The following is a 25,795-nucleotide window of genomic DNA, read 5'->3' as shown; positions in this document are numbered from 1 at the left end:
TAGCTACTGCAGATTGGTGCAGGAACCAATCACATTCAGGCTCTACTGACTCCCTGATTGGTTCATGCAGAATGCCTCATTAGCATATGCATCAACCTATCAGGTGAACTTCCTCTTTGGGAGTCAGGAGGTAGTCAGACCACTGCAGCCCCTGGCTCTGTGGAGGAGCTCTCTACTTCTTCCAGTGATCCTTCCCATACTCTCCTCCCTCTGCCTTGCCCCGTGCCTCGCGCTCTATGATTACAGGACAAAGCACCTGCAGGGAGGAGAAGGTGAGACACACAAGATGGCAGCCATACTGCACAGATCCCAGTGTGAGAGGAGAGCCGCAAGGCAGGGACCGCACTAGCTATCAAGAATTCAGAAAATCAGAAAAGATAGATGAGAATCTGACACATTTCTTGTGGCCTCTTGCCACCACCCCTGCAGCCTGCTGCCAACGCCCTGCTGAGACCTCGGCCTTGGGCTCCAGAGGTCTTCTGATCTGCCTCTCTTGTCATTGGCCAGTGACCGCCGACCTCCGATTCATGCTCACTTCAGCCATCCTACTGGACTCCCGGGGCATCCCATCCACTCTCTGCCATCATCTCCTGTCCTCCCTCAGAGGAGGAAGGCAAGGTGCCAAGAGGGGAACCTACATAAAGGCCCACACCCCATGGCACAGCTGCCGGACGCTGACTGTGCCAGGACATGGCACTGCTGCGCCCTCCCCACGTGTATTCCGTAAGGAATCTGTCACAGATGCTTCTTTGTTTTCTTCTGTTGGGATTTCACAGTGTCTGACCAGATACTAAAGTTCCTAGCCAACTACAAAAAGTAAGGAACTAATTCAGCAGGGGTTTGCTTTGAAGATGCGAGGCCAGAGGCAGGAAATGACAAGAGCTGACAGACAGAGCAGCCCCTGGCCAGAGACCAGCTGTGCTGGGAAGCAGGACCCACACACACAGGAGGACACGAAGGGCGGACACACTGGCAGACAGGTGATGGGAGCCAAACTCAACATGCTCCACTGAGCTTGGGAGATCCGCGAGACAAAAGCACAGCCGGCTGAGCGTCCCTGGGCAGCCTTGTAAAGACCTCACAGCTCCGCAGGTCACTGCGCTCAACAAAACAAAGGCAGGCGGATACCATCAACTTTTACTCAAGGGAACATCTTGCATTCGTGTAAGACAGACATAGGATAAAGTTAAACCGATCTCCGTGTAAGTCTTGCAGTGCCTATTTTAAGTTGATTGTACATAACTTATTTTATTTATCTCAGGGGACTTTAAGCACAACTGACTATTTTACAGAAATTACAAAGTTCAGAGTGACTGGGTCTTTCACTCCACGCCTGATTAAAGCTGTAACCAAATGCTCGCATTCTTGCTCATCTGCAGCACTGGGAAATGTCTGACATGCAGGTCCCTGCCAACTGCAGGTGGGACTCAAAACCCAGCATGTCTAGAGCTGGCTGATGTTCAAGCTGATGATTTCGTAGGGCCATGAGCAATGTTATAAATATCAAAATGCACCTGACAGAAAAAGCATTTCTCAACCTTGCCTTGGAGTGCCAGACTTTGCATAACAAATTATACTGTAAGATAGTTACAGAGCACCCTGTTGGGGGAAAATGCATATTTAAAATCAACTTACTTAACCAGGAAGTCTGCAGGACAAATTGTGGAAGGAAGCAGAGGCTTCACAAAGCAGTTTCTGGTTACTTGTTCATTAATAGCAAGTGTGCCAAGCCAGCCTGAGACCTGAAGAACTGTGGTCTTTGCCCATCCACACACCCACAGCACCACACAGCGCCAGGAAGGGCTTCAGCTGCTGGAGCTTGCCCTGATGTCGGCTGACATTCCCTACAGACAGCCAGGTAACACCAGTCGGCCAGGACCACAAACCACGTACCACATGGCAGTTCCAGAGAGCGAAAGGAGAGCCGGGAAGAAGGGGCAGAGGCTCCTGTGAGACTCCGTGGCCACACCAGCTATGAAGGAGTCACCCCAAGGAGCCGAGGTGCACCCTCCAAGAGCATGAGACCCTGGAGGAAGTGGAGGGGGAGCAGACATAGATAGAAAGCAGCAAAAACAAAAAGCTGAGGCTCCAGTGGCATGGGCAGAAACAAGGAAGGAAAATGCACAAGAAATTGGTCATTGCTAAGAGAAAGCCACAGAGGTCAGGAAAACTCTTCTGACAACAGCTGGGAGCAGACAGCAAGGACGCTGTTGGCCAGGTGGGTGGTCCTTGAGCGGCCACAGGGAATGTGCCCACCTCAGCCCCACAGGAGGAGACAGGCACCCTGGAACGGAGTAAAGGATGCACAACCCACACAGACCCTAAAACAAGCCACTCCCACAAACAGAAGGAGGATTACTCAAAGAAGGACAGCGGTAACTTGTACATTTAATGTCAATCTCAAACAAAAAACTACCCCCACCAAAATCTTTAAAAACAAAGCAACAGATTTCAGGAGATAACAAGTATTGACTATGAATAAGTCGTTCATTACTCACTTTTTTTTAAGATGTCAGATCCTGGGCCCAGTGCGATGGTTCACTGACTAAAAATCCTCACCTTGCACCTGCCAGGATCCCATGTGAGTGCAATACATGTCCCGACTGCTCCACTTCCCATCCAGCTCCCTGCCTGTGGCCTGGGAAAGCAGTGAAGGATGCCCAAAGCTCTGGGACCCTGCACCCACATGGACAACCCAGAAGAAGCTCCTGTCTTCTGGCTTCAGATCAGGCAGTGAACCAGCAAATGGAAGATCTTCCTCTCTGTCTCTCCTTCTCTCTGTAAATCTGCCTTTCCAATAAAAACAACTAAATCTTTAAAGCTATCAGATCCATAGAAGTTCAGACAAACCACAGTGGTATTCTAAGGCTATCAGCTCCAGCTCTCCCAGGCCAGCACATGGCATCTTTCATAGCGCTGCTGAGGAGCCAGTGGGCAAGTAGATCATTTCATGACACACAGCTCAGGAGATGTGGCAAGTGAGTCCTCAGTGAGCCCTTGAAGAGTTCTGATGAATGGGTTGACACGTGTTAGGGCTCCAAGATAATCTTTCCTTAAATACTTTCTTTTTTTTTTTTCGAGACTTATTTATTTTTATTGCAAAGTCAGATATACAGAGAGGAGGAGACAGAGAAGAAGATCTTCCGTCCGATGATTCACTCCCCAAGTGACAGCAATGGCCGGTACTGCGCCGATCCAAAGCCAGGATCCAGGAAGCTCCTCCAGGTCTCCCATGCAAGGGCAGGGACTTTGGGCCATCCTTGACTGCCTTCCCAGGCCACAAACAGGGAGCTGGATGGGAAGTGAAGCTGCCGGGCTTAGAACCGGCGCCCATATGGGACCCCGGCGTGTTCAAGGCGAGGACTTTAGCCGCTAGGCCATGGCGCTGAGCCCCCTTAAATACTTTCAATAATCTGAAAATATAAAACAACTCTCACTACTTCCATTTCAGCTACCCTTTCCGTTTACTGAATGTCTTTGCTTGATGTAAGTACTGTGTATTACACAAACCTACCATCATCTTTTTGAAGCAATGCTGGAATTCACTGTATGAATGAGAAAATCAAGGCTTTCGTTCGTCTTCTCTGAATTACACAACAAGAAAGTAACAAAGAAAACCAGGATGAATGCAAACTTTGGCCCACCTGACTCGTCGACTGTCTTCTAACTAATGTGTGTGTGTGACTCTCATCAAACCTTCATGCAAATGTGCTAAACACAGGAAAGGATATCCTGATATTCTGAATTACAGTTGAAAGTAAATTTCACACACTCATGAGAGCATGGGCTAAAAGACTAACCAAGAAAAGACAAATGAGATTAATCTGAGAGATTTGGAAAGGAAACAGACTGAAGTCCCAGGCAATTCTTATTTCGAACTGAATGTTTTATTGCTTTCCAAGGTGCTATGGTTTCCTATCTAAAATTGTTTAAGAGGAAGCTGGCTGGTATGTCAGGAATGTTCCATGGGGTGGAGGCCAACATGGAAGACCTCGGAGTCACCAACTGCATTTATTTCAGAGAACAATTTAGAACACGTAGCAGGGCCTCCCTGTTGCTACAGTTCCGAGGACTCCCATTTTTTATATTGTGAAACTTCATCTTCCTGTATACAAAGCTTCTGCTAACAAATCATGTCCTGAAATACTGCATCTAGATGGTCAAATGCATGTGTGCCTGACAGACTGCGCAGCAGCACGACACATAATTTCTTATTTAAAAACAAAACTGACTTGAACAGCCGCCCCAGGACTGGCTCCACAACCCATGAGTGCTAGAAGGACAGAGAAGGCTGGGTCAGCAGGGAAAGAGCTCACACAGCTACGTGAAATGGTCCAACATTAAAGGCAAGATCACTAGACATGCATTCATGTAACACTAGACATGCATTCATGTAACACTAGACATGCATTCATGTAACACTACCCTTCACATCAAAAAGTTATAAAGCATTTAACAATACAGCATATGCTGGGAAAGCTTTTCCAAAGAACTGAATCACAATAAACATGCAACTGGAAAATGCTAGACTAAGTATTCTTTTGTGGCAAGCACAATATTACAATTTTGGTTTTGTGTTTTCAAGTTTCTCTTTTGCTAAAATATCTTGTGTCATCAACTTTCTTTTTGGGTCCATTATGCCAGTGTGTCGAGGTGCCCACAGCCCTGCCAATCAGGCCTGTTGCTGCAGAATACAGGCACAGCAGTCACTGCAAAGCCGCATCAGCCACATCCACCTGTACCTTTGGGGCAAAAATAAAGGAATCACTGACAGACCATGATCTGCAAGTGCAACCGAGCACATCCCCAGGGTTCAGTGACACCTGGTCTGACTCCCCAGGGACAGCGGTCGCAGTGAGGTGTGCTGGGGCTGTTCATCGGGCAGCACCGCAGCTAGCTCACCGCTGAGAAGCTGTGCATTATAAACCCTGGGCCTTTCCCACTCGTAGCTGTCCATCCCTAACCCCAACCACGCTGGAATTCCCTTGCACTGGCACAGCCGGCACAGCCTGGAACAAGATGTCTGCTCTGACCCAGCCCTCGCTGGAAGCCCAAGACGACCACAGCAGCTGTACCAACATCAGTCCAGTCAACGGTCACAAAGGTATGGCAACTTCACAGCCGAGCAAAGCAGGCAACAAAGGAGTGCCCCCCAACCTCAAAGCAAAGGACTCCAATTGCATTTTGTTTTTTTTTTAAGATTTATTATTATTCTTCTTTTAATCGCAAAGTCAGATATGCGGAGAGGAGGAGAGACAGAGAGGAAGATCTTCCATCCATTGATTCACTCCCCAAGTGGCCACAACAGCTGGTGCTGTGCCAGTTTGAAGCCAGGAGCCAGGAATCTTCCCCAGGTCTCCCAGGTGGGCGCAGGGTCCCAAGGCTTTGGGCTGTCTTTGTCTGCTTTCCTAGGCTACAAGCAGGGAGATGGATGGGAAATGGGGCCACCAGGCTTAGAATCGGCGCCCATATGGGATCCTGGCGCGTTCAAGGTGAGGACTTTAGCTGCTAGGCCACGGCGCCGGACTCCAACTGCATTTTCATACAACACTGTTCCTCTGCAATGTCCTGCTGAACTATGCCTACAAAGGCTTCTTTGTACACAAGGGATCAGTTCCTCCAGAAAACTCTGACATGGCGCCCCTCCGCCAGCGCCTCTCCCCGTGCCCTGCGAAGGCTCAGCAGGCCCGCTGCTCACACGCTCCCTGACAGTACGATCACACAAGAGTTGCATGCAGGCATCTGCAGGTTCCAAAACCACGGTCCCAGGCCAGCACGCAGCACTGCCGAGCGGGACGCCAGGGCCCCTGGGCCCACTGCTCCTCTGTGTACCCACCAGGATCAAAAAGGGCAGAAATAAAATCACATACCACCCCCCTCATCATCAAACACACCACTTCCAATTTTCAGAGAACACACAGGCTCCCCTGAGCCTTGACGAGGGCTCCCTAGCCAGCGGCTCGCGGCAGTGCAGGTAGGTACCAAGTGTTTGGCTAGCTGCCCCCGCGTCCAGGTCTCTCCCTCATCACGGAGCCCGAGCTCGCACCCCTGCCACCCTCTGTCACTCAGCAAGCACCTATGGCCGTGTGGACACGTCAGCTCGTCATTGTGTCACGCTAGCATCAAATGCATTCACCAGCCCACACAGCTGCCTCGCACAGCGCAGGCTTCCCTTTGCCTCGCGCAGGAAGCGCCTGATCAAATGCAGGGACAACACATCCAAACACGTGACCCAAGTCTCGCTTGCTTTACATAAAGCCTTCTGTATGCACACACCAGTCCAAGGATCCAGCCCATACTGTACCTGGTTACCTCTTCCTTAAGCTTACACGGATCTTCAGCGTAGAATTTAATACCAAAATACAAAGTATATGGAGGTCCAGCTAAAATAAGAAACAGAAAATCATTAAAATTCCAATTTAAAAATTAGAAGAGTACACCTTACTGACTAGTCAGAACAATACAGACTGAACCACCACATATGACTACATTCCCAGGTACTGCTAAGACCCAAAACACGATGGGAAACGCAGAGACCGGTGAGAGGGCAGGCCTTCCACTATCCACGTACGTGTGCACAGAACCACGCACACACGCACACACACTGTGCGGGAACTATGCAGTGTGCACATGCCCTCTGTGTGTCCACACACAAAACTAGGAAACTAAAACATACACAAACCTTGCTTTTTCTTATTCTTGGTTAGTTACGTAAGCACCATTTTTAATATATATATGTTTGCCATATTTCACATTTTTAAAGATACATGTGCTGTTTTTTCATAATGAAGAAAGTGATGACAAAGCCAACACTTTTAGCACTATTTACCTATCACCTCAGCTATCACCGAAGACCACCAGGAACCTAAGGGCAGCAGGTGGGCCGCAGGCTGTGCACACTGCAGGCCAGGCACGGGACACAGGTGCCGCGGGCCCAGGCTGGCATGCCGAGGAGAGCGGCAGCAGCCACCATCACGGAGCTCAGTCACCCGGCCCGACGCAGAAGGAGGTCCCTGTACAAAGGTCAAGGTCAGCTAAGCCACCTGCTTTTCCTGAAAGGTATGCAAGAAGTTATTAACAATGGTAAACTTCGGGGAGACCGGGAACTTTGCCTTCACACTGATTAGAATTTTCTAATCACATTTTTTTTTATCCCTTTTAAAAAATAAAATGGAGCTGAAACGGTAGCACAGCAAGCGAAGCCATCGACTGCAATGCTGGCATCCCCAGGAAAAGCAGTGGGAGATGGGCCCTGCATCCACATAGCAGACCTGAATGAGACCCCCGGCTCCTAGCTCTGCTCTGGCTGTAGTGGCCATTTGGGGAGTGAACCAGAGGATGGAAGATTCTCTCTTTCTCTCTGTAATTCTGCCTTTCAATTAATCAATCTTAAAAAAGAGAGAGAGAGAGAGAGAAAAAAAAAACCTCAATGAGGCTTATGCAGTCAGAATGACAGGATTTAATTCTTTCTTGACCTTTTCTGAGTCTAGAAAGGCTTTATTTATCATGTCACTCATCTCCCACATACAGAAGACCTGAGTCTACCAATATAAGAAGACTCAAACACAGCGAGGAATTACACATTCTCAGGCAAACACGAAAGACGCAGTGCTCGCAAGCAGACAGCAGCACCCTGCGTGTCCACCACAGGGCGCAAGGGTGGGTCTCCATCTCTGCCTTCTCCTGGCATGGGGCGGGTGACGGGCAAGGCCAGGCCATCCTTCTGCCTTCCCTCCCCTCCTCAGGAAGCAGTTTCTACACCAGGACTTCGTGGCAAAGTGAATTCTGTGCCACGAGCTCTCCTCACTTCTCTGTACACTGAGCCATGGGGTGTGTAACTCTGACACGCACTTCCTCCCCCAAACATGGACGGCAGGCAGAGACTGTGGGGCACTTAGGAGAACCACCAGTCAGGGCCATCAGGCACCACGGGCACTCAGAATCATGGAGGCCCGCGGATGTCTCCCAGCCAGGGTACCAAGCATACGTTCTCCAGGCCAGATTGCCTTTATCTCCTGGAACATGACAGGTGGCACCCACACATCCAACACGGCCACAGCACACATGTTCAATGGGAAACTGCAAGGCGGAGGCGTGTCAACTATCCATGAAAAACTGTTGGTCTGGGAGGAACATTTTTAGCTACTTCCGGTTCACATCAGGCCTCCATCTCTCTGCCCCATACACATGGGAATGTGTTTTATGGCAGGCATTGTTGCCATCTGACTGCACTGAGAATGTACAAGGCCTGTTGTCAGCACCGGCTGCCACCATAACCTGGGAGTTTGTACGGTGGGAACGGCTGGGGCGCCCTCAGCAGGACTGGGCGAGTGGCAGCCCCTGTCCTCTCAGCAGGAGGGCGGGTGGCCTTGCAGAGGGAAGCAACCCCCAAGACCTGCACCCCTTAGAGGGATCAAGCACACCTCCCCCATCCCTGCCCGCACTACTGCTTCTCCCAGCAGCCGCTGATGTGCAAATTGATGTGTAAACAAGAGTAAGTGTTCGAGTCAGCACAGGGGTGTAGCCTCCTATTCCTCCACCTGTGGAGCCAACATCCCTTATGAGAACCTGCTCCGGTTCTGTCTGTTCAATTTCTGATCCAGTTCCCTGCTAAAGCACCTGGGAAAGCAACCGAGCGTGGCCCCAGGTCCTGGGTCCCTGCACCCACACGGGAGAGCAGGGAGAGATTCCAGACTTTGGCTATCTCAGCTCTGGCAGATGCAGCTATCCGGGGAGTGAACCAGCAGATGGAAGACCTCTGTTTGTCTCTCCTCTCTGTAACTATGACTTTAAAAGCCCCCAGATGTAGAGCTGATGAAGTAAATAAGGAATCCTCAGCACGGTGAGTGTGTGCCATGCGCAGACTCCACAGGGACGAATCCCCATGCACAGAGAAGCTAGCAGTTCCTCCCTTCCACAACAACAAACCAGAGCCTAGACCAGAATGTCCCGGTCTACTCCCTGCAGACACCAGTTTCAAGCCTTTAGTAATCGCTCTATTTAAGTCAAGATTCCTCCACCAGAACCCTGGAGACCAGCAAACGCTCTGCCATTCTTCTGGACGTCCCTCTGACTGCGCTAACGGAGCAATCGTGGCTGCCTGCTGGCACTAATGAACGCACTACTGCATGTGCTGAAATGCAAGTATTCAGTTGCTTATTTCTTCAAGTGAAATAAAGTTTTATTGTTACTGTATGTCAAATTTGTAAGGATTATATTTTCTGAGATGAAAAAGAGGCTGCACTGTAATGTGTTTAAATGGAGTAATGCATATTACACAAACAGAAACTTTCCATGTGTTGAGGTTTCGCGGTTGCTGAGCACCCAGCCGTTCCAGGCACAACCAGGGACCTGCGCCCACACCCATGAGGGCCAGGCACCGAGAGCAAGGCCTTGTGTGGGAAGTGCAGCATCAGGTCAGGGCTGCAAGGCTGGGGGCTGTGAGCCCACCAGGGCCCGAGCAGCAGTAATCACAGCTCCACACATGACTTACGGGCACACAACTTCAGCAGGGGACGCTGAGGAGCTCGGGGGCGGCTGGGGGCGCTGCCACACAGCGCGGGCATGCTGCACACCACCGCACAGCCCCAAATGGTTACAGCTGCTAGGATAGGGGCCCATGGACTCTACAAATTAAAAACTTTCTGAAAACCAAACTAAAAGTATTTTTAAAAATAGCTTAAGAGCCAGAGAAGCAGAAAGAGAAACAGGGCAGCTAAGCTTACTGGCTGGTTCAGTCCCCAAACTGCCTGCCACGCCTGGAGCTGGGAGCCCAATAAGGTCACCAGCTCGGACAGCCAGGATCTAAGGCATTACCATGGCCCCCCAGTGATTATAAACATCTTAAACAAGAGCCACACACTTAAAAAAAACTTTTCTAAAGGGCATCCTTGGGGTGAGCACTGTGACACAGGACTTGGGGGCAAAGTCATCACCTGCCACGCTGGCTTCCCATATGGGCGGGTTCATGTCCCAGCTGTTCCAATTGGATCCAGCTCCCTGCTAACACGCCTGGGAGAGCAGCAGAGGACGGCTCAAGTGTTGGGCCCCTGCCGCCCATGTGGGAGATCCAGAAGAGGCTCCTGGTTCCTGGCTTTAGACCAGCACAGCTCCGGCCACTGCAGCCATTTGGTGAGTGCACCAGAGGATGGAAGATCTCTTTCACAGTCTCTAATTCTGTAGCCCTTTCAAAAGTAAATTAAACTTTTTTTAAAAACCATTCAGTTGGTCTGAAATGACCTCTTTACTTTTTTTTTTAAGATTTTTTTTTCCCCACTGGAAAGGCAGATATACAAAGACAAGGAGAGTTAGAGGGAAAGCTCTTCTATCCACTGGTTCAGTCCCAAATGGCCACAGTGGCTGGAGCTGAGTTGATCCGAAGCCAGGAGCTTCATCTGGGACTCCCACATGGGTGCAGGGTCCCAAGGCTTAGGGCTCTCCTCCACTGCTCTCCCAGGCCGCAGGCAGGGAGCTGCTGGATCGGAAGTGGAGCAGCCGGGACACGAGTCGATGCCCATATGGGATACCGGCACTTACAAGTGGAGGATTAATGTGGAGCCATGACATCAGCCCTAATCTTGCTTTAAAATAAAAAAAAAAAGAATATTCTTTGTAGCTAGTAAGAAGTGTGTGTGTGTAAATATTCAAGTTACTGAAATCATGATTCAGGAACATAATCTTCTCTATCCTGTCTCCCAGGCCCTGCAGATGGACGGCTCTCGAAGCCTCAGTGACACCTCAGCTCACAGAGCAGCCCTCAGCAAGGGACCTGCAAACCCAGTGCCGTGAGAAACGCAAACCCAAGGACCCGGTCATTGCCCTGTGTCCAGTCCAGGCCTCGCTGCCTTTTGTCTTAAGGTCAAACTGCAGCTGACAGAGCTACAGCCCGAGGACAAAGTCATGAGGGAACAGAATACGCACTGTTGATGAGCTCCTTGTGTTCCGCGAGGGTCTTCGCAGGATCCAGCCAGTACTGGGAAGAGAAAGGGGCTAGTTACAACATGAGTTGACTGGTGTTGACCCCAGAACTTCTGCACAAAGTGGTTACAGACACACACAGTTGCTAAGTCAAACACTTCATTCATCCGGCTCCCACCCCCACACACACCCATGACACACAGGGGAGAGAGAGGAGTACAGAGGCTGCAGTGGGGAGCAGCAGACCCGGACATGGGGAGCACAGCCCGGGGCCTGGCTGCTCAGGCTCTCCCAGGCTCCTCCCCAAGGCCTCATCACACCCCGCCCTCACCCTGGCCACCCTTCCAGGCTGCTCCCCACAGTACCACTGCTCAGCCCTAAGAGCCATCAGATCCCTGTGACAGATGCCAGGAGCAGCTCAGCTCAGTGGCCCAGGCCTCGTCACAGGCACATCCCGGATTCCAGTCCCGCTACATCATCACCACGTGACTGGGGACAAACCCAGAGTGAGTTCATTCGTCCAACTTTCCCAGAGCAGTTACCCCCCAACCCACACACCAAGCACAGCCGCTCCACAGAGGTGTGTGGTCGCTCAAGGCCCACCTTCCAGCCGTCATGCAGGGAACCTCTGCCAGCAGCACTTGAAGCAGTGATGGGTGGTTCCTAGACCCTAGGCAGCTTGGTGCAGTCCAACCAGTGCAGACAGACAGGTAAGAGGTCCCCTGGGGGGAGGGGACACTTCCCAGGTAGTGCCAAGAGGGCGACCCTCAAGGGAACAGGTGCAAAGCCAGAGATCTCCCCTCCTAAGTACGGGGAACTCCAAGCCCAAGCAACCCAGCTCCCGTTTCCCATGCTCCTGTGATGAAGGGATGACTCTCCTGCAGGGAGGTGAGAGCTGACTCATCCCGGGCCACCTGCTTCCCAACCCCCTGCGGGCACCCGGGGAGAACGGCCACACCCCCTGGATGGCCCAGAGCCATCCAAGCAAGCCCAGCTAATGGTTCCCTCACCTTGCCCTTAGCTGAGCGAGGGCACACTGGCTCTGCTGTGCCACAGTGAACACGAGTTGGAAACTCCTAGAAAGTTTGCAGGTGGTGACACCAACAGATGTGGGGAAGAAGGGAACAAGACACCGCCCAGAAATCAAACCACACATTTACAGTATCTGAGAACCTACGGGAACCAGCACCCACACAGTTCACCAAACCAACTCAGGGCAGGTGGAAGACCCAAGTGCCTGAGTGCAAACTATGCAACTACAGAAGAAAACACGGGAGCAGCCGCCTGGCACCGTCTGGGCTCACACTTTGTGGACATGACCCCAAATGACGCCTTCCACCGCTGACTGCACATGGAGGAATTATCCCATCAGGCAGGTGTCACAGTGGTTCCACTGCAAGACTTCAACACTAGGCTAAATCGCTAAATCCTCTTCACACATACGTCATCTCCACCATTTGTAATTTACACAGCAACTGTTAAAGTAACCAACGTAACAGGATGCTTCAGAAAGCCTGGGTAACGCGAGCACAGGGATGAGCGTGGGGCTCAGCAGGGATGACATCACGTGGGAAGCCTACATCCCACACTGCAGTGTCAGGGCTCAGTCCAGCTCCACTTCCCATCCAGCCTCCTGCCAGTACGCAGCCAGGAAGGCTCAAGTCAGACCTGGCTGAACGGGCATTTGGGGAGTAAATCAGCAGAAGACATCTCAGCCTCGTCCTTCAAAGAAAACAAAAAATACTTTAAAGATATGCTTATTTTGGTACAAAAACTTTCAAATCCAGGCACAAGTTTTTCATAATAAAAATTTTTTTTGAGTTAATTTTTGAAGATCCCCTTGCATAAACACAGCAACTTGAAACACAACCTTCACTGCTCCAGTCTCCTCCAGTTCTCGCTTTTTTAGCTTAGCATCACTTCCTTCCAAAACAGGAGTTTCTGAGGCAGAGGCTGCCAACGGCGAACTTCAGGAGCCCACAGCGACCACAGACAGTGGCTTTGGCGCCAGGATGGTTCACAGGGAGACCTCAGCTCGTTCACACAGAGCAAGCCGAGCCCAGTGTCAGGCTGCACATCGGCACCCCGAGCAATGCAGAGCCACGGCTTCCTCCTGCACACGGGCACAACACCGGGCCTCTTCGGCCACACAGGGAACACGGCAAGGTTCAGCCAGGTTTTTCAGAGGCCAAAGAGAACAAGCCCAGAGCCTCAGGCTTCTAGAACACACAAGGCTACCAGCTGCACATTCGTAAAGCAAACATGGCCATGGCTAAGTAACTGAGAACCCAAAACCCCAAGTCCTTCATGATCAACCCAGAACCTAAGGCAGCGCTGTCCAAGGCCTCCCACACTCGGCAGACATCAGCAGGTGGGGGGACGCTGTGGCTCAGTCCCCACCAGCCCCCTCCAAAGCTCACCTGGCAGGCAGGTCCCAGGGGAGCGGAGTCGGGAGGCAGGGGAAGCTGCAGGAGTGAGGTGGCCGCACACAGGTCCCAGGGGAGCAGAATCGGGAGGGAGGCAGGGGGAGCTGCAGGGGTGAGGCAGCCACGGGGACACTGCCCACATGAGGTGGGATGGTAGACTCTTGGGACTAGAGTCATTCCGAGGGGTGAGTGAGTTTTCAGACCCTGTTCTGCGAACTGTCGTTCTTTTCCTGCCCATCAGCTTGCTGGCCCTCCCACTGTGCACAAGTGATGACGGAGGACCTGGCCCTTGCCTGAACCTTGACTTCAGCCTCTGCAACCAGGAGCCTAAAGAAACATTTCTACTAGGTAAGAAGAACCAAGAACCACACAGGACCACAGCCTCCTTGATCTGGAAACAGGCCCCTTGCCATGAGAAGCACAGCCCAGGCAGAGCAACAGCAGCACGTATGGGTGAAACCCATCGCCAAGATCGCCATGGCACCTCTGCCACCTCTTGCACAGTAACAGGAAGTCCTCCAGCACGGCGAGGACCCGGGTCCTCAGGAGCGACCCAGGGACTCTCCAGCCGTTGCCTCACCTGTGCTGAGACCTGCGGGAGAGGTGAATGTGCAGGAAGCCAAGTGCTGCTTGAGCTCAGTGTGGAGGAATGACAGCCGGAGCTCAGAGGACTGCACACTGGAAGCAGGCCGGTGGTCTCCCCGCGCCCCCCGGCAAACTCCCGCTCAGCTGCTCATGAGAAAATGGAAAACCCGGCAGCAGAATGGAGCCCGTGGCAAGGCAGGCTGCAGAAAGCCAAAGAAACAGCTGCAGCTGCCCAGCAAACAATCGCCGGTCCCCTCCCTGAGCTGAGTACTCAGGCCACGGTCCTAGCAATGTCCTCACTGCTGCGAGCGTGGGCATGCGTCCTCGCCACCTTACTGTGGGTCTTCTGGTCAGTGGAGCTGTGCTCACAAGCGCACCTTCAAGGAAACTCCTGGAGAGCTAGCCAGATGAGATTCGGACCTCCAGCTCACCTTCAAAGCCTCAGGAAATGAGAGTGGGGGCGACAAGTGCTATTAGAGGTGTGGAGAGGAGCTGCTGGCCAGGGACAGGGCACGCTCTTCAAGTTCCTAGTAATGGAAGATGAGTTCTCTACCATCAAGTGGGGACTGGCCCTCTCTAACCAAAGGGGTGTGATGGCAGTCACTCAGACTCTGTCACAGCTTGCCCTGGGTTTCTGATCTATGTCCAGTCCATGCACCTGCAGCCATTCCACGTGCAGCCACAGGTGAGGCCCCAGCCAGCGCCAACCTCGGCCAACAGACATGTGAAAGGGACCTCAGACGACTCCAGCCTTAGAGCCTCCCTCGCTGGCCCTGAACCGAGCAGAATCCCAGCTCTTCCCAACAATGCCTGCCTGCCTGCCTGCCTCGCAGGTGCATGACCAAAATCTGTGCAGTCACTGTCGCAAGCCCCTCTGTCAGGGGAAGGCTTTGCACAAGGCAAGGCTTACAGGCAAACCCCGACTCTCTGGAGCTCACTCAACAACCCTGGGGCTGCTCCTGAATTTGTGTCTCTGGAACTTGATGAGCTTCCCTCTGTGTCCTTCCAGCAGCTGCTGCCACAACCTGGCGAGAACTTGCAGCTTCCTGCTCGCTGGCATCGTTCAAAACTCAGCTGTCTCTGGGAAGAGCCATTGGCCAAACGCATTCCCGTCCCATGTTACCTGCATCTGGGCCACACAGATGTTATAGCATCTGTTCTGCTTCAGCCTGACTCTCCCACACACTCCTCTCACCCTAATGGAAACGACTGATCTGGCTGGCTCTTGGGGACCCTGCTTTGAGCCGCTGGGAGCCCCTGGCCACTCCTTCCAACACACAAGCCCGGCCGTGCTGGGCGGCCTGACAGCTGCATCTTAACCGGTGCTCTCCAGCCTTCTCAGGCCAGGCCACAGAGCAGCCGGCGTGTGAGGATGTCATCCTGGGATGAAGATTAACACAGCTCTGAGGAGCTGCTGGCTCCGCAGGCAGATGCTGAATCCCAAAGGCAGACACGCGAAGGCGTCTGGCTGCCCGAGCCACGTCAGCCCGGCTCCAGCAGGAGTGGAGTTCCTGCACTCTTGGGTCACACAGCATCACCATGCAGACGTGGGATCAGCTCATGTCAAAATAAAATCCTGTGTCTGCCACGCCCGAAGCTAGCGTGGGACTGGCTTAAGCTCCTCCTTCCAGCACACCGTGCTGCTTGGCACACAGGGCAGGCCGGGCCGGGCAAGGCAGGCACAGCGTCACACAGCAGCCTTGGGCCCACTGCTCTGCAGTGAAGCCTCCTCTCCACAGGGCCCTACTCTACCCTAAACTGGTCTCAGGACTCCAGCACTGACGCTAGCCGCCCGGAAGCCCGGGCTATACAACTAACCCGCCCCAGGACACGCGCTAGACAGTTTAAGCTCAACACGAGTCTGGACTTCCCATCCCCATTCCATTCTCAGAGCGCGTGGCTCAGCTGCAGGCTGCCGGCCCCAAGTGTGGTGTGTCCAGCATCACGCTCTCCTAGGACCGTGGTTGCCATGGGACCACTGCACCAGCCCAGCCTCCTGCCTGCTGCGCTCTCCTTTCCATCACTCAAGTCTCAGTATCACCTCAGGGGGGTCTCTTTTGACCCCTCCTCATGGGAGCAGCCTCCTAGTCACTCTTCAGAACACTGTCACACCTGATGCTTAATTTGTTCTGTCTGCCCTGTCAGCACGTGCCAGCGGGAATAAACAGTGTCACACCAGACCGTGCTAAATTCATCTCTTCCATAAAATACACTGCAATTCCCCCTGCCTTCCCTCACCAAACGTACTCTGTAAGAAAAACCACACTCCTCCATACCCCCGGCTTTCAAAAGGCTGCCTCCTGCTAAATCATAAGGCAACTTCCAAAGCTCTCGACCCTTAGATAAAGCGATGAGTCCCAACCCTACCCACATGGCAAGCGCCCAAGCTCAGACACCGCCTGGAGCACCTCACTTACTGGAACAGGCCCTACCAAAGCCGCAGAACTGAGTCACCTTAGCTCTGCATACACAGGACACACCTGACGCTTCACAAAACTCCAAGGAAAAACAACGCAGGAACGTTCCACATGCTACTAGCAGGTACCCAGCACGTCCCAATCCAGCTCCTTATTATAGTCATGGGGGGAAAAAATCCACTTGAGATTCAGAATGAAGTTAAATCAAGGTTAATTATCACACATCCTTATTAGCAAAACTCTGGACTGAAAAAGACAGTCTTTGGAGCAGGCACTGTCCCACACCCCATACGGCATCTCACTCAAGTCCCGGGTGCTCCACTTCTGATCCAGCTCCCTGCAGTGTGCCTGGGAACGAGGCGGAGGGTGGCCCGAGTGCTTGGGCCCAGAAGAAGCTCCTGGCTCCTGGGTTCAGATCAGCTCAGTTCTGGTTGAGGCCACTGGGGAATGAGCTAGTGAGTGAGGAGAACATCTCTCCCCCCTCCCTCCTCGTAAGTGTGTATGCCTGGCTCTTCCTCTCTCCTTCAAATAAATAAATATTTTTAAAAGATGTTTCCTTAATGATTAAGAAAACATCTTGGATAATGAAAGTACCACTTTCCCACTAGCCATCAATCAACTACCTGGCATTCTCTCCTTTCTTCTGATTTAACCAGGGAGAACAGTCCAACTTTTTAAATGTTCATGGTAAGGAAAGCAGCAATGTTCCTTTCACACACTCGTGGGCCCAGGACGTGTCCCGGGACCCGCGATCGCCATCAGGAACGCTCTGCAAAGCTGCCTGCCTCGCCTTGCGCACAGACGGGCATTTAGTTCACAGAACTGCGACTGGATGCAGGCGTGCCGCCGCCTCTCAAGCTGATGACAGCTCCGTTTTTAAAGATTTTGCATTTTGCTATTTTCACCTGTTTTTTTTTTTCTTTTAATGTCATTTTGGTGGGAAATGGACACTGGCCATGTTTTAGTAATCCTACAGGATCTAGTGAGGACCGATCTGCATCACCAAGGTGACAAAGCGCTTTCCAGGGACCAGCCGGGCTGGGTGGTTTAGCAAGGACTGGCTTTGCTGAAGCAGTGCGTGTCTGGACATTTTCAGTAAATGGAATAAACTACATCTGCAGCTCTGAGAGGCCAGCGAAACATGGAGTCCACAACAAGACAAAAGCACGCCATGAAAAATCTTGTGTTGGTGGATATATGCAGGAGTGAACGATGTTAAGTGTTCCTAACCCCTTCTGGTTGCCTCTAAACAAGAGAAAGAACATGTAAAACACCTGAACAGAGAAGCCTGTCGTGGTTCCTGCCGCAATAACAAGCCTGTCATGGCTCCCTCCATGGCTGGCAAAGTGAGTGTGGTGCTGTGGGGCAGGACTGCTCCCAGCAACGGTCTGGGGGAGGGACCCCGTGCACCTCAGGGACCCCACATACGGAGCGGCCTGCACCCGAACTCCCTCGTCTCCCTGCGTTTCGGGGAACCAGGAGGCTATGCGGTGCTCCCATATACACAAACAGGAAACAGGACAGAATCGCAGTCAGTCCAGCATAGGTACCAGGCTCTCCACTCACAGACCAGGGCCCCGGCAGACAGGGGAGTCCAGCCAGGCTCTGCACTCACAGGGCCCCAGCAGGCAAGGGAGTCCAGCCAGGTTCTGCACTCACAGGGCCCCAGCAGGCAGGGGAGTCCAGCCAGGCTCTGCACTCACAGGGCCCCAGCAGGCAGGGGAGTCCAGCGAGCTCCCTGTTCATCAGCAGCAGAACCGGACCTGTCCTGGGCAGCCTGAGCCCACCACCATCCTGCTCCACTCAGAACTGCTCTGGAAATCCCAGCAGCAGGCTCCAGCTTCTCCCAGGCTGGGATTTATCTTCAATTTACCAGTTCCTCAAAGCAAAGAAGTCTGGGCTGTGTTTCAGGGCTCTGTCTGTGGCTGCCCTCTCTCCCATCAGAGGCACCTAAATACTCCTGCGGCCGAGATGGCTGAGACGGGCACTGGCAGGCACCTGTGGAGGCACAAGGCGCTGCGGGCACAGTATGGATGACAGCACCACACCAAGGGCTCTCCACGCAGTCAGCTCCCACCCCACTCTTCTGTTCCATGCATTGCCCACCCGCCCCAGGGTTCCTGCTGCCCAGCCCAGCGTGGACTAATATGGTCCTTTTTAGGCCTCACATGACACATACCATGTGGTATACATGACACACACACAGGCATTCCCCGCCAAAAAAGCAAAGTGCTGCCGAATCCTGATCTAACAGTAATTCACCGGTGGAAACCGTGGCCAAGACGTCCTTACCACACTTAGTGCTGCTGTAACACCGAGGTCGCGTTGCTAAAGAAGCTACGACTGTTACTTCCAACACATGCTGGACTCCTCCATCAGAAAATCAAACAGCACGCCTGGACACACAGAGACCAGGAAGCACTCACGCACCACATGCTGCCCATGCCCAGGTGAGGATGGGGGCACCGATGCCCAGGCAGGCCGTGCCCAGGTGAGGAAGGGGGCACCGATGCCCAGGCAGCCCGTGCCCAGGTGAGGAAGGGAGCACCGATGCCCAGGCAGCCCGTGCCCAGGTGAGGAAGTGGGCACCAATGCCCAGGCAGCGCTCACACACCTAAAATCCGCACTGGTAATCTTACCACAAATGCTAAATCTTTATGAGTAGAGCTGAGAAAAGATATTCTGGTTTTAATATAAGCCCTACAAAACTTTCAATGAGCTATCGACATTAACTGCTCTTTCTTCTGCAACAGTAAGAAAAGTCCATTATTTGAATTCTTTAACATCCCCAGCTTTTTTTCTTCTGTTTGCAAAGAGAAAAAAGAGAGATAAGATCTGCTCCAGATAAGGCCTGACATCAGAAAAGATCAAGAAACTGTTCTCTGCTGAGAAAAATATGATCTCAGAAACACAGACATGATGCAAGATAGGTCCTCTGGCCTGCGAGAACTCCAAACGCTACCCCAGGGAACTGCCCTGAGCAATGGTCCACGCCAGGGAGGACTCCACCGACTCCTGAGCACACGCGTACCTTTGCTGACTTGCAGGACAGCACCCCTGCTGCACACAGCTGTCCAATACAGCCAGGGTCTCCCTTCTGCCTCAAGACACCCTCCTGTGCAATAGAATAGGCTTCTGGGCCAGGTCACCGCAGCTGTCAGCAGCAACAGCCCCCGTGCCACTCCCAGCACCACTCAGGGAATCCTACTCCTGGCACGTGTGCACCCGGAGATCCATGGGAGGCTGGGAGAGCCCTGACAAAAAGAGCACTCTCCCTTCTATAGCAGGTCCCTGCACTCAGCCCCTCGCTCCCTCCTTCCAGACAGGAAGAACCGACAGCAGCCCTGAGGCCTGGGCCGTCCCCTCCCCTGATCCCATCAGGCTGCTGAAGGCAAAGCCCTCCTGTTTGGAATCACCCACACCACTTCCAAAACATGCGCAGCCTCTGATTTGCACTGAATAGATTTCTTTAACTGCCTCCTCTCTGGAAGGCAGTACCCCCATCACACTCTGTACACATCCAGCACACATTGAAGGGCATACCACGCCTCACTAGCACCCTGGCCGTCACGTGCCAAGGCTGGGCTTGGCTGGGCTGCCGGACACACCTGCCATATGAGCACCCATCCAAGGGAGCCAGGAAACCAGCACTCCACCCCCAAACCTACCCCAGCTCTTTGGACAGGAGAGGAGAAATGCATCAAAATTATCACGGGAAACCAGGCTTCAGGCTTGTCCAGTTCAGTCACAAAGAACCAGGCAGCTTGACCCTTGCCAGGAAAGGCCCAGGACACAGTGAAACTGACAAGACACACGGTCACAGAAGCCGCACACTCACCGTCTGGTGACTTCTGTCGCAGTAACGCAGCCCAAAATAATCTATCTCCACAAGGTCGATGTGCCGGAAGACGTGCTCCAGGACGGCAGAGCCTCGTGTCGATTTCTGCAAGAGAACACACAATCTCAGCACAGCCCGGCCCCCCGCCCCGGTCAGTACTCTCATCCCAACAAGGCCACCTGCTTCCTCCTTCCGGTGGCGCCTCCGGCAACCACAAAACTGTGACTTGAAGCGCTGTCTGTTGGAAAACCTATTTGGGAAATAATTTTTTAAACTGTGGTGGGCTTAGACAAACAAAAGCTTCTTTTCTTATGGGATTATTAGTTACTTTAGCACCATACTCTTCTTTTAATAAACAAAAACTTTGGTATGAAAAACATCTACTAATTCGTCAAGAAACACTACGGGCTAAAACCTCATGATTCTTCCACTTTTTGGCAGCACCAGTACAGAAGAGGGAGGAATTAAGATGAAAAGGCCTTCAATCCTCACATGACAAGCCCCACACCAAAGCTCCATGTGGCCCTAGCCAAGTAGCTTCCCTTCACCTCTCGCCAAAGCTGACCGCTCTCCAGGAGGCACAGCTCTCGTGGTCGCCCTCCCACTAGTCACACATTCTTTCAGCTAACATTCTGATCATCCGACAGGTTGCTTACCAATCACGCACGCACACAGGAACCCTCGGTTGAGCAAGCACTGCGGCCCTCGCCACAGCATCGCAAGGAGGAGCCAATCGGGAGGACCACAGCCTCAGACCGCTCCTGGCCTCTGCCCCTCACCACCATGCAAGAACGCTCCCAGAAGCCAGATGCAGGGAGCACAGCCACGGGCCTCTGTTCACCTGCCCCGACAGCTCACCAAACACGCGCCCTGGGACCAGGGAGAGCCCCACGCCACACAGCTTCCAGCCAGCTGACCTGACGCCAGAGAAATGTTCCGCCGATTGGCTCCTCCTCGGGAAGCGTGGCGTCGCGGAGTGCCGAGGGGCAGTGCGGAGACCACGCAGGGGGAGAGTATTTCACTTTCCTCTAAATGACCTTGGCTAAATGCCTGGCTCAAAGACTAAATCCTCACCTTATAAGCACCAGGATCCCATATGGGCGCCGGTTCTTGCCTTGGCTGCTCCACTTCCCATCCATGTTACCTGCTCCTGACCTAGGAAAACAGCAGAGGACGGCCCAAAACCTTGAGACCCTGCACCCTTGTGGGAGACCTGGAAGAAGCTCCTGGCTCCTGACACAGCTCAGCTCTGGCCACTGCAGCCACTTCGGGAGCGAATGAGCAGATGGAAGATCTTTGTCATTCTACCCCCCATAAATCTGATATGCCTTTCCAATAAAAACAAATCTTTTTAAAATCCCATAATAGCTGCATCAGTGCCTCAGTATGTCCTAATGGATCTCTCTGGCAACGATACCATGATGAGTCTTCCTCTGCTCAATTCCCTGTGGAAAAGTCTGGAAGGGGAACTACTCATTTGAAGAATAAGCAGGTGCTTCATAAAGTTCCTGGGAACAGAATTAAAAAGCTAGGTTGTTCTTGCACAGAAACAGCCAAATATCCATATAGTTTTTCTAGAATCAGCATTTTCCACAGACTTTTAAAGACCTCCCCATCCTATGCGTGAATTCCCAGGATTTTCTTTTTTTTTTTTTTTTTTTTATTGTTAAGGGGGATATACAGAGAGGAGAGACAGAGAGGAAGATCTTCCATCCGATGATTCACTCCCCAAGTGAGCGCAACGGCCGATACTATGCCGATCTGAAGCCAGGAGCCTCTTCCGGGTCTCCCACACGGGTGCAGTGTCCCAAAGCTTTGGGCTGTCCTCGACTGCTTTCCCGGGCCACAGGCAGGGAGCTGGAAGGGAAGCGGGGCTGCCGGGATTAGAACTGGCGCCCATATGGGATCCCGGGCGTGCAAGGCGAGGACCTTAACCACTTGCGCCACTGCGCCAGGCCCCCCAGGATTTTCTTGCACCATTCTTCTAGGCCCATTCCCCATGAACTTTGTGAAGAATGCACACTTAGAACTGCAATGGCCTGCCAGGAGAACCTCGCGACCCGGTCCACAAGAACACGGCTACCCACATCCTGGCCAGCACTTGGCTTGAGCAGATTCTCCAGTCTGATTGAGCGATGCCAGAGGGGACAGACCGTTGTGACCGACACCTTCCTTGCTCTAGGGAACGTGTCCTCTCGTGTACTTCCTAGCATGCAGGGTGGTGGCCGACAGCCCAGCGCCGTGTGCGTGCAGTCCCAGGCCTAACAGTCACATAGTTGTTGGGGTACCCGCAGCTCTTCGTTTCCAAGCCAGGTCCACCTGCCCCCCCACTTGCCACAGAGGCTACTACCTCCCTTCAAATTTCAGACAACTTCCGCCTCAACTACCCGAGCATGCCAGGACCAACACCACCAAGATTTTAACAGGTTTAGCTGTTTGCTTGATGCCCTCATTCTTCCTCAAAATCATCACTGCCAAGTCTTAGACATTTTTTTTCTTTAATAAAGAAAATTCTGGAAATCATCTTGACTACTTCTGGAATTTAATGGAATGCAATGGGATGAACAGACTGGCTGGTGAGGGGAGTGATGCATTTATGCAGTCAGATCCGGGCTGTTGCTTCTGTGTCCCACAGGGAGCTGTGCTTCCTCACCAACACCTTCACAGCGCTCTGGGTGAGGACTTTCCTATCAAACTATCAAGTGACAATGGTGTCCCAGATGCCCAGTCCTGATCCTGGAACCCAAGGGCACAGCACTCCCGAAACCGGGCCAGGTCACATGGCCCTGCCCTCCCCAGCACGTGCACCCCAAAACACAGAGTACCTTCTGCAGCAAACCTCAGAGCGGTACTCGCTGGCAGACCCCTCCCTTAGGAAGACGGGAGAGGCCCACAGAGGAGCAAGGACGGTCCCAGCACACACCCTGCCACCGCTAGACCGGTCCCCGCCAGCAACCGGGAGGGGCAGGCACCAGACCCCTTACAGATGTTCGGAGCGGCCCAGCCAGCCAATCCCCAGCCTGGGCCGAGAAGCCAGAGCTGTTCTGGGTTCCTGCCCGCAGAACCACAAGATGGTGAAAAAGAGTGTGCCTCTGTTCATGCTAACGCATGATATGGGACAGAAAACTGGCACTGCCAGGCAGTCCTCGCTGGGCACGCTTGCCGTGATGGCTTCTGGCTGGCTCTTGCCAAGGTACTAGAACGCAGCTTGCTACAGTCTCTCACCTGTGGATTTTCATTTTTCTCCTTCAACATTTATCTTATTTTTATCGGAAAGTCAGATATATAGAGAGCAGAGACAGAGAGGAGGATCTCTCGTCTGATTCACTCCCCAAGTGACTGCAATGGCCAGAGTTGCACCAACCCAAAGCCAGGAGCTTCTTCCAGGTCTCCTATGCAGATGCAGGGTCCCAAGGCTTTCGGCCGTCCTCCACTGCTTTCCCAGGCCAGGAACACGTCGCCTGCTGGGTTCCTCAGACACCACCCCGACGGCCGACTAGGTCCCAGTCCCCACACACCCACAGCCACCAATGCAGGGACACCTCAGAATCCACGCTCACCTTCCTCCATGGTTCCCCTGCCCATGTCCTCACCTTCATCTGCCTTTCATCTCTGTGGGATTTTTTAAAACTAACATGTCCCCACGCGCTGCTGATGCACACACACCCTTGCCATCTCCTGCAGATCTCTCCGGAAGCCCTGGCTGACGGCCAGTCCTCCGTCCCGTCTCCTCTCCTTTCTCTCGTCCACATGCAGACAGAACGGAGGGAAAATGCAGAAGAGCCCAGCCACACGACCCCTCCTCAGACAGGGAAACAACGTAGAAAGAAATGCACCCGAGAGCGCAGCAGTGACACGGCATCCTCTGAAATGTGTGCTCAGGCCTCTGTGTGCACCACGACAGAGGTCCCACCCTGGGGCCCACTCTCCAATTCCCACCGCGGTGACAGGTCAGGACCAAAGCTGGCAGCCAGGACTCCAGGGTTCCCACAGGAATGACACGCGGCCAACAGCTAAGCCACTGCTGTGCCCGCCCAGGTGCATGGCAGCAGGAAATGGGCACCAGGCTAGAGCTGGGCTCCGATCCCAGGCAGCCCATGAGGGCACACACACAACCATGCTTTGGCTCCCACATCCACTAGAACACTAAGGGTGTTTCATACATATAATCTACTTCTAAAGCAGAAAAAGAACATTATACTCCACTCAAGAAGAATATTCACCAGGAAAGCTTAGAAAACCAGTTCAGCAATTTGGGAACCACACAGATTGTGGCGAGGTCATGCATGGGTAGGAGTTCAAAAAATAAAAGAGCTTGATCCCAAACTTTGCACAGCAGGCTTATGCAGACAGGTATAACTTTCTTCACTGGGTGAGACAGATGTGGCAGGAGTCTGGATTTCCATAAGTAGGAAAAGAAAAAAGGGCAATAGGCAAGAGTTGAGAAAACACCAAAAAGCAAGCACCCTTTTGTAACTACTCAGAAAGCTTCATTTAGATGTTACCATGTAGCAACGTGAATATGAGTAACATCAGAGTAACAGCCTGTCACTGACTTCCCGACTGACACCTGCAACATCCTGGAAGGAACTGAGCTACAGCAGGCTTAGAATCTTCCAGAAAGACTCGCCTGCAGGGAGAATTCCAGCCAGACCAAAGATTCCCTGGGGCAGGTTATGCACCCTGCCGCTGCCCCCGACGCCACACACCAGGCAGGCCCGTGTCAGCCGGCTGAGCAGGGCAAGAGCATGTCACCGCAGACAAACAGCCCTTGCCCGCCTGACAGGAGCCCCCAGGACACCCCGGAACAGCCCTCAGTGCTGCACCACGACCCCGCACGACCCTCTCCAGCCCAGCCAGTGGCCTGCATGGGTCTGCAATTCCTTCACCTTTTCTCCTAAGGGCACTACATCACAGCTTTATTGAAACACGAGAGTCTGTGTTCTCCGGGGAGACACCAACCTCACGGCTTCTCAGCTTGGGTTTCTTGGGGAAGGGAAGGAGGGCCAGGAGTGCCAGGCACTGCAGCCACCTGACAGTGTCTGACCAACAGTGGTCTCACCCCCCACGGTGAGCCAGGCCCACGCTGCCGCAGGGCTTCACTTGTCGAAGTGGACAGATGGACACTTGCTCACACCTACACACTCCGGCCCATCTTCTCAGACACTAGTGCTTCGGCCACTACTGCGTGGAACAGGCCATGACAGGGCCATGTGGATTACACACAATATAAACACGTACACTGCCTGTTCTCTGCCCTACCCGGAGGCTGGTCATGCTGACCTGGGTGGGGCAGAGCAAGACCACAGAGGAGGAACATGTCCCCAGTCCACAGCACAGGGTGACTGCAGCCTCAAATCACATGATACACACTGGAACAGGGAGAGGGCAGCGTGAAGGCTCCGAGAAATAAAAAACAAAACACGTTCCTCAACACTGCACTCACGCAGAGGTATACCAACGAACCACACACATACACATGTGGACATACATGTTCCTCACACAATGCACACATGTACATGAACTTCACACACGTGAATGATGATGGTGTGTTAATTTAAAAAGGAACTATGAAAGAACACAGCTAAGACAAGAACGATTTGCTCCGGATT

At 52.8% G+C, this 25,795-nt stretch overlaps 1 protein-coding gene across 1 annotated transcript in view; it reads right to left on the bottom strand.

Annotated features, from left to right (window-relative positions):
• The window catches only part of EPB41L4A (erythrocyte membrane protein band 4.1 like 4A), a 95,138-nt gene that overhangs the window by 44,140 nt on the left and 25,203 nt on the right, over positions 1 to 25,795 (bottom strand). Inside the window, exons 2-4 of the mRNA XM_040973358.1 lie at positions 20,184 to 20,288; positions 10,921 to 10,972; positions 6,305 to 6,383 (exon numbers count right to left, since the gene is read on the bottom strand). Of these exons, the coding sequence (XP_040829292.1) occupies positions 6,305 to 6,383; positions 10,921 to 10,972; positions 20,184 to 20,288 (236 nt within the window). The remainder of the gene's footprint in view (positions 1 to 6,304; positions 6,384 to 10,920; positions 10,973 to 20,183; positions 20,289 to 25,795) is intronic.

This window comes from Ochotona curzoniae, unplaced genomic scaffold (genome assembly GCF_017591425.1).
Source record: "Ochotona curzoniae isolate NIBS_2020 unplaced genomic scaffold, NIBS_Ocur_1.0 contig_1, whole genome shotgun sequence".
Classification (NCBI taxonomy): Eukaryota; Metazoa; Chordata; class Mammalia; order Lagomorpha; family Ochotonidae; genus Ochotona; species Ochotona curzoniae.
The sequence above is the reverse complement of the archived record's forward strand: the minus strand, read 5'-3'. Positions and strand labels throughout refer to the sequence as shown.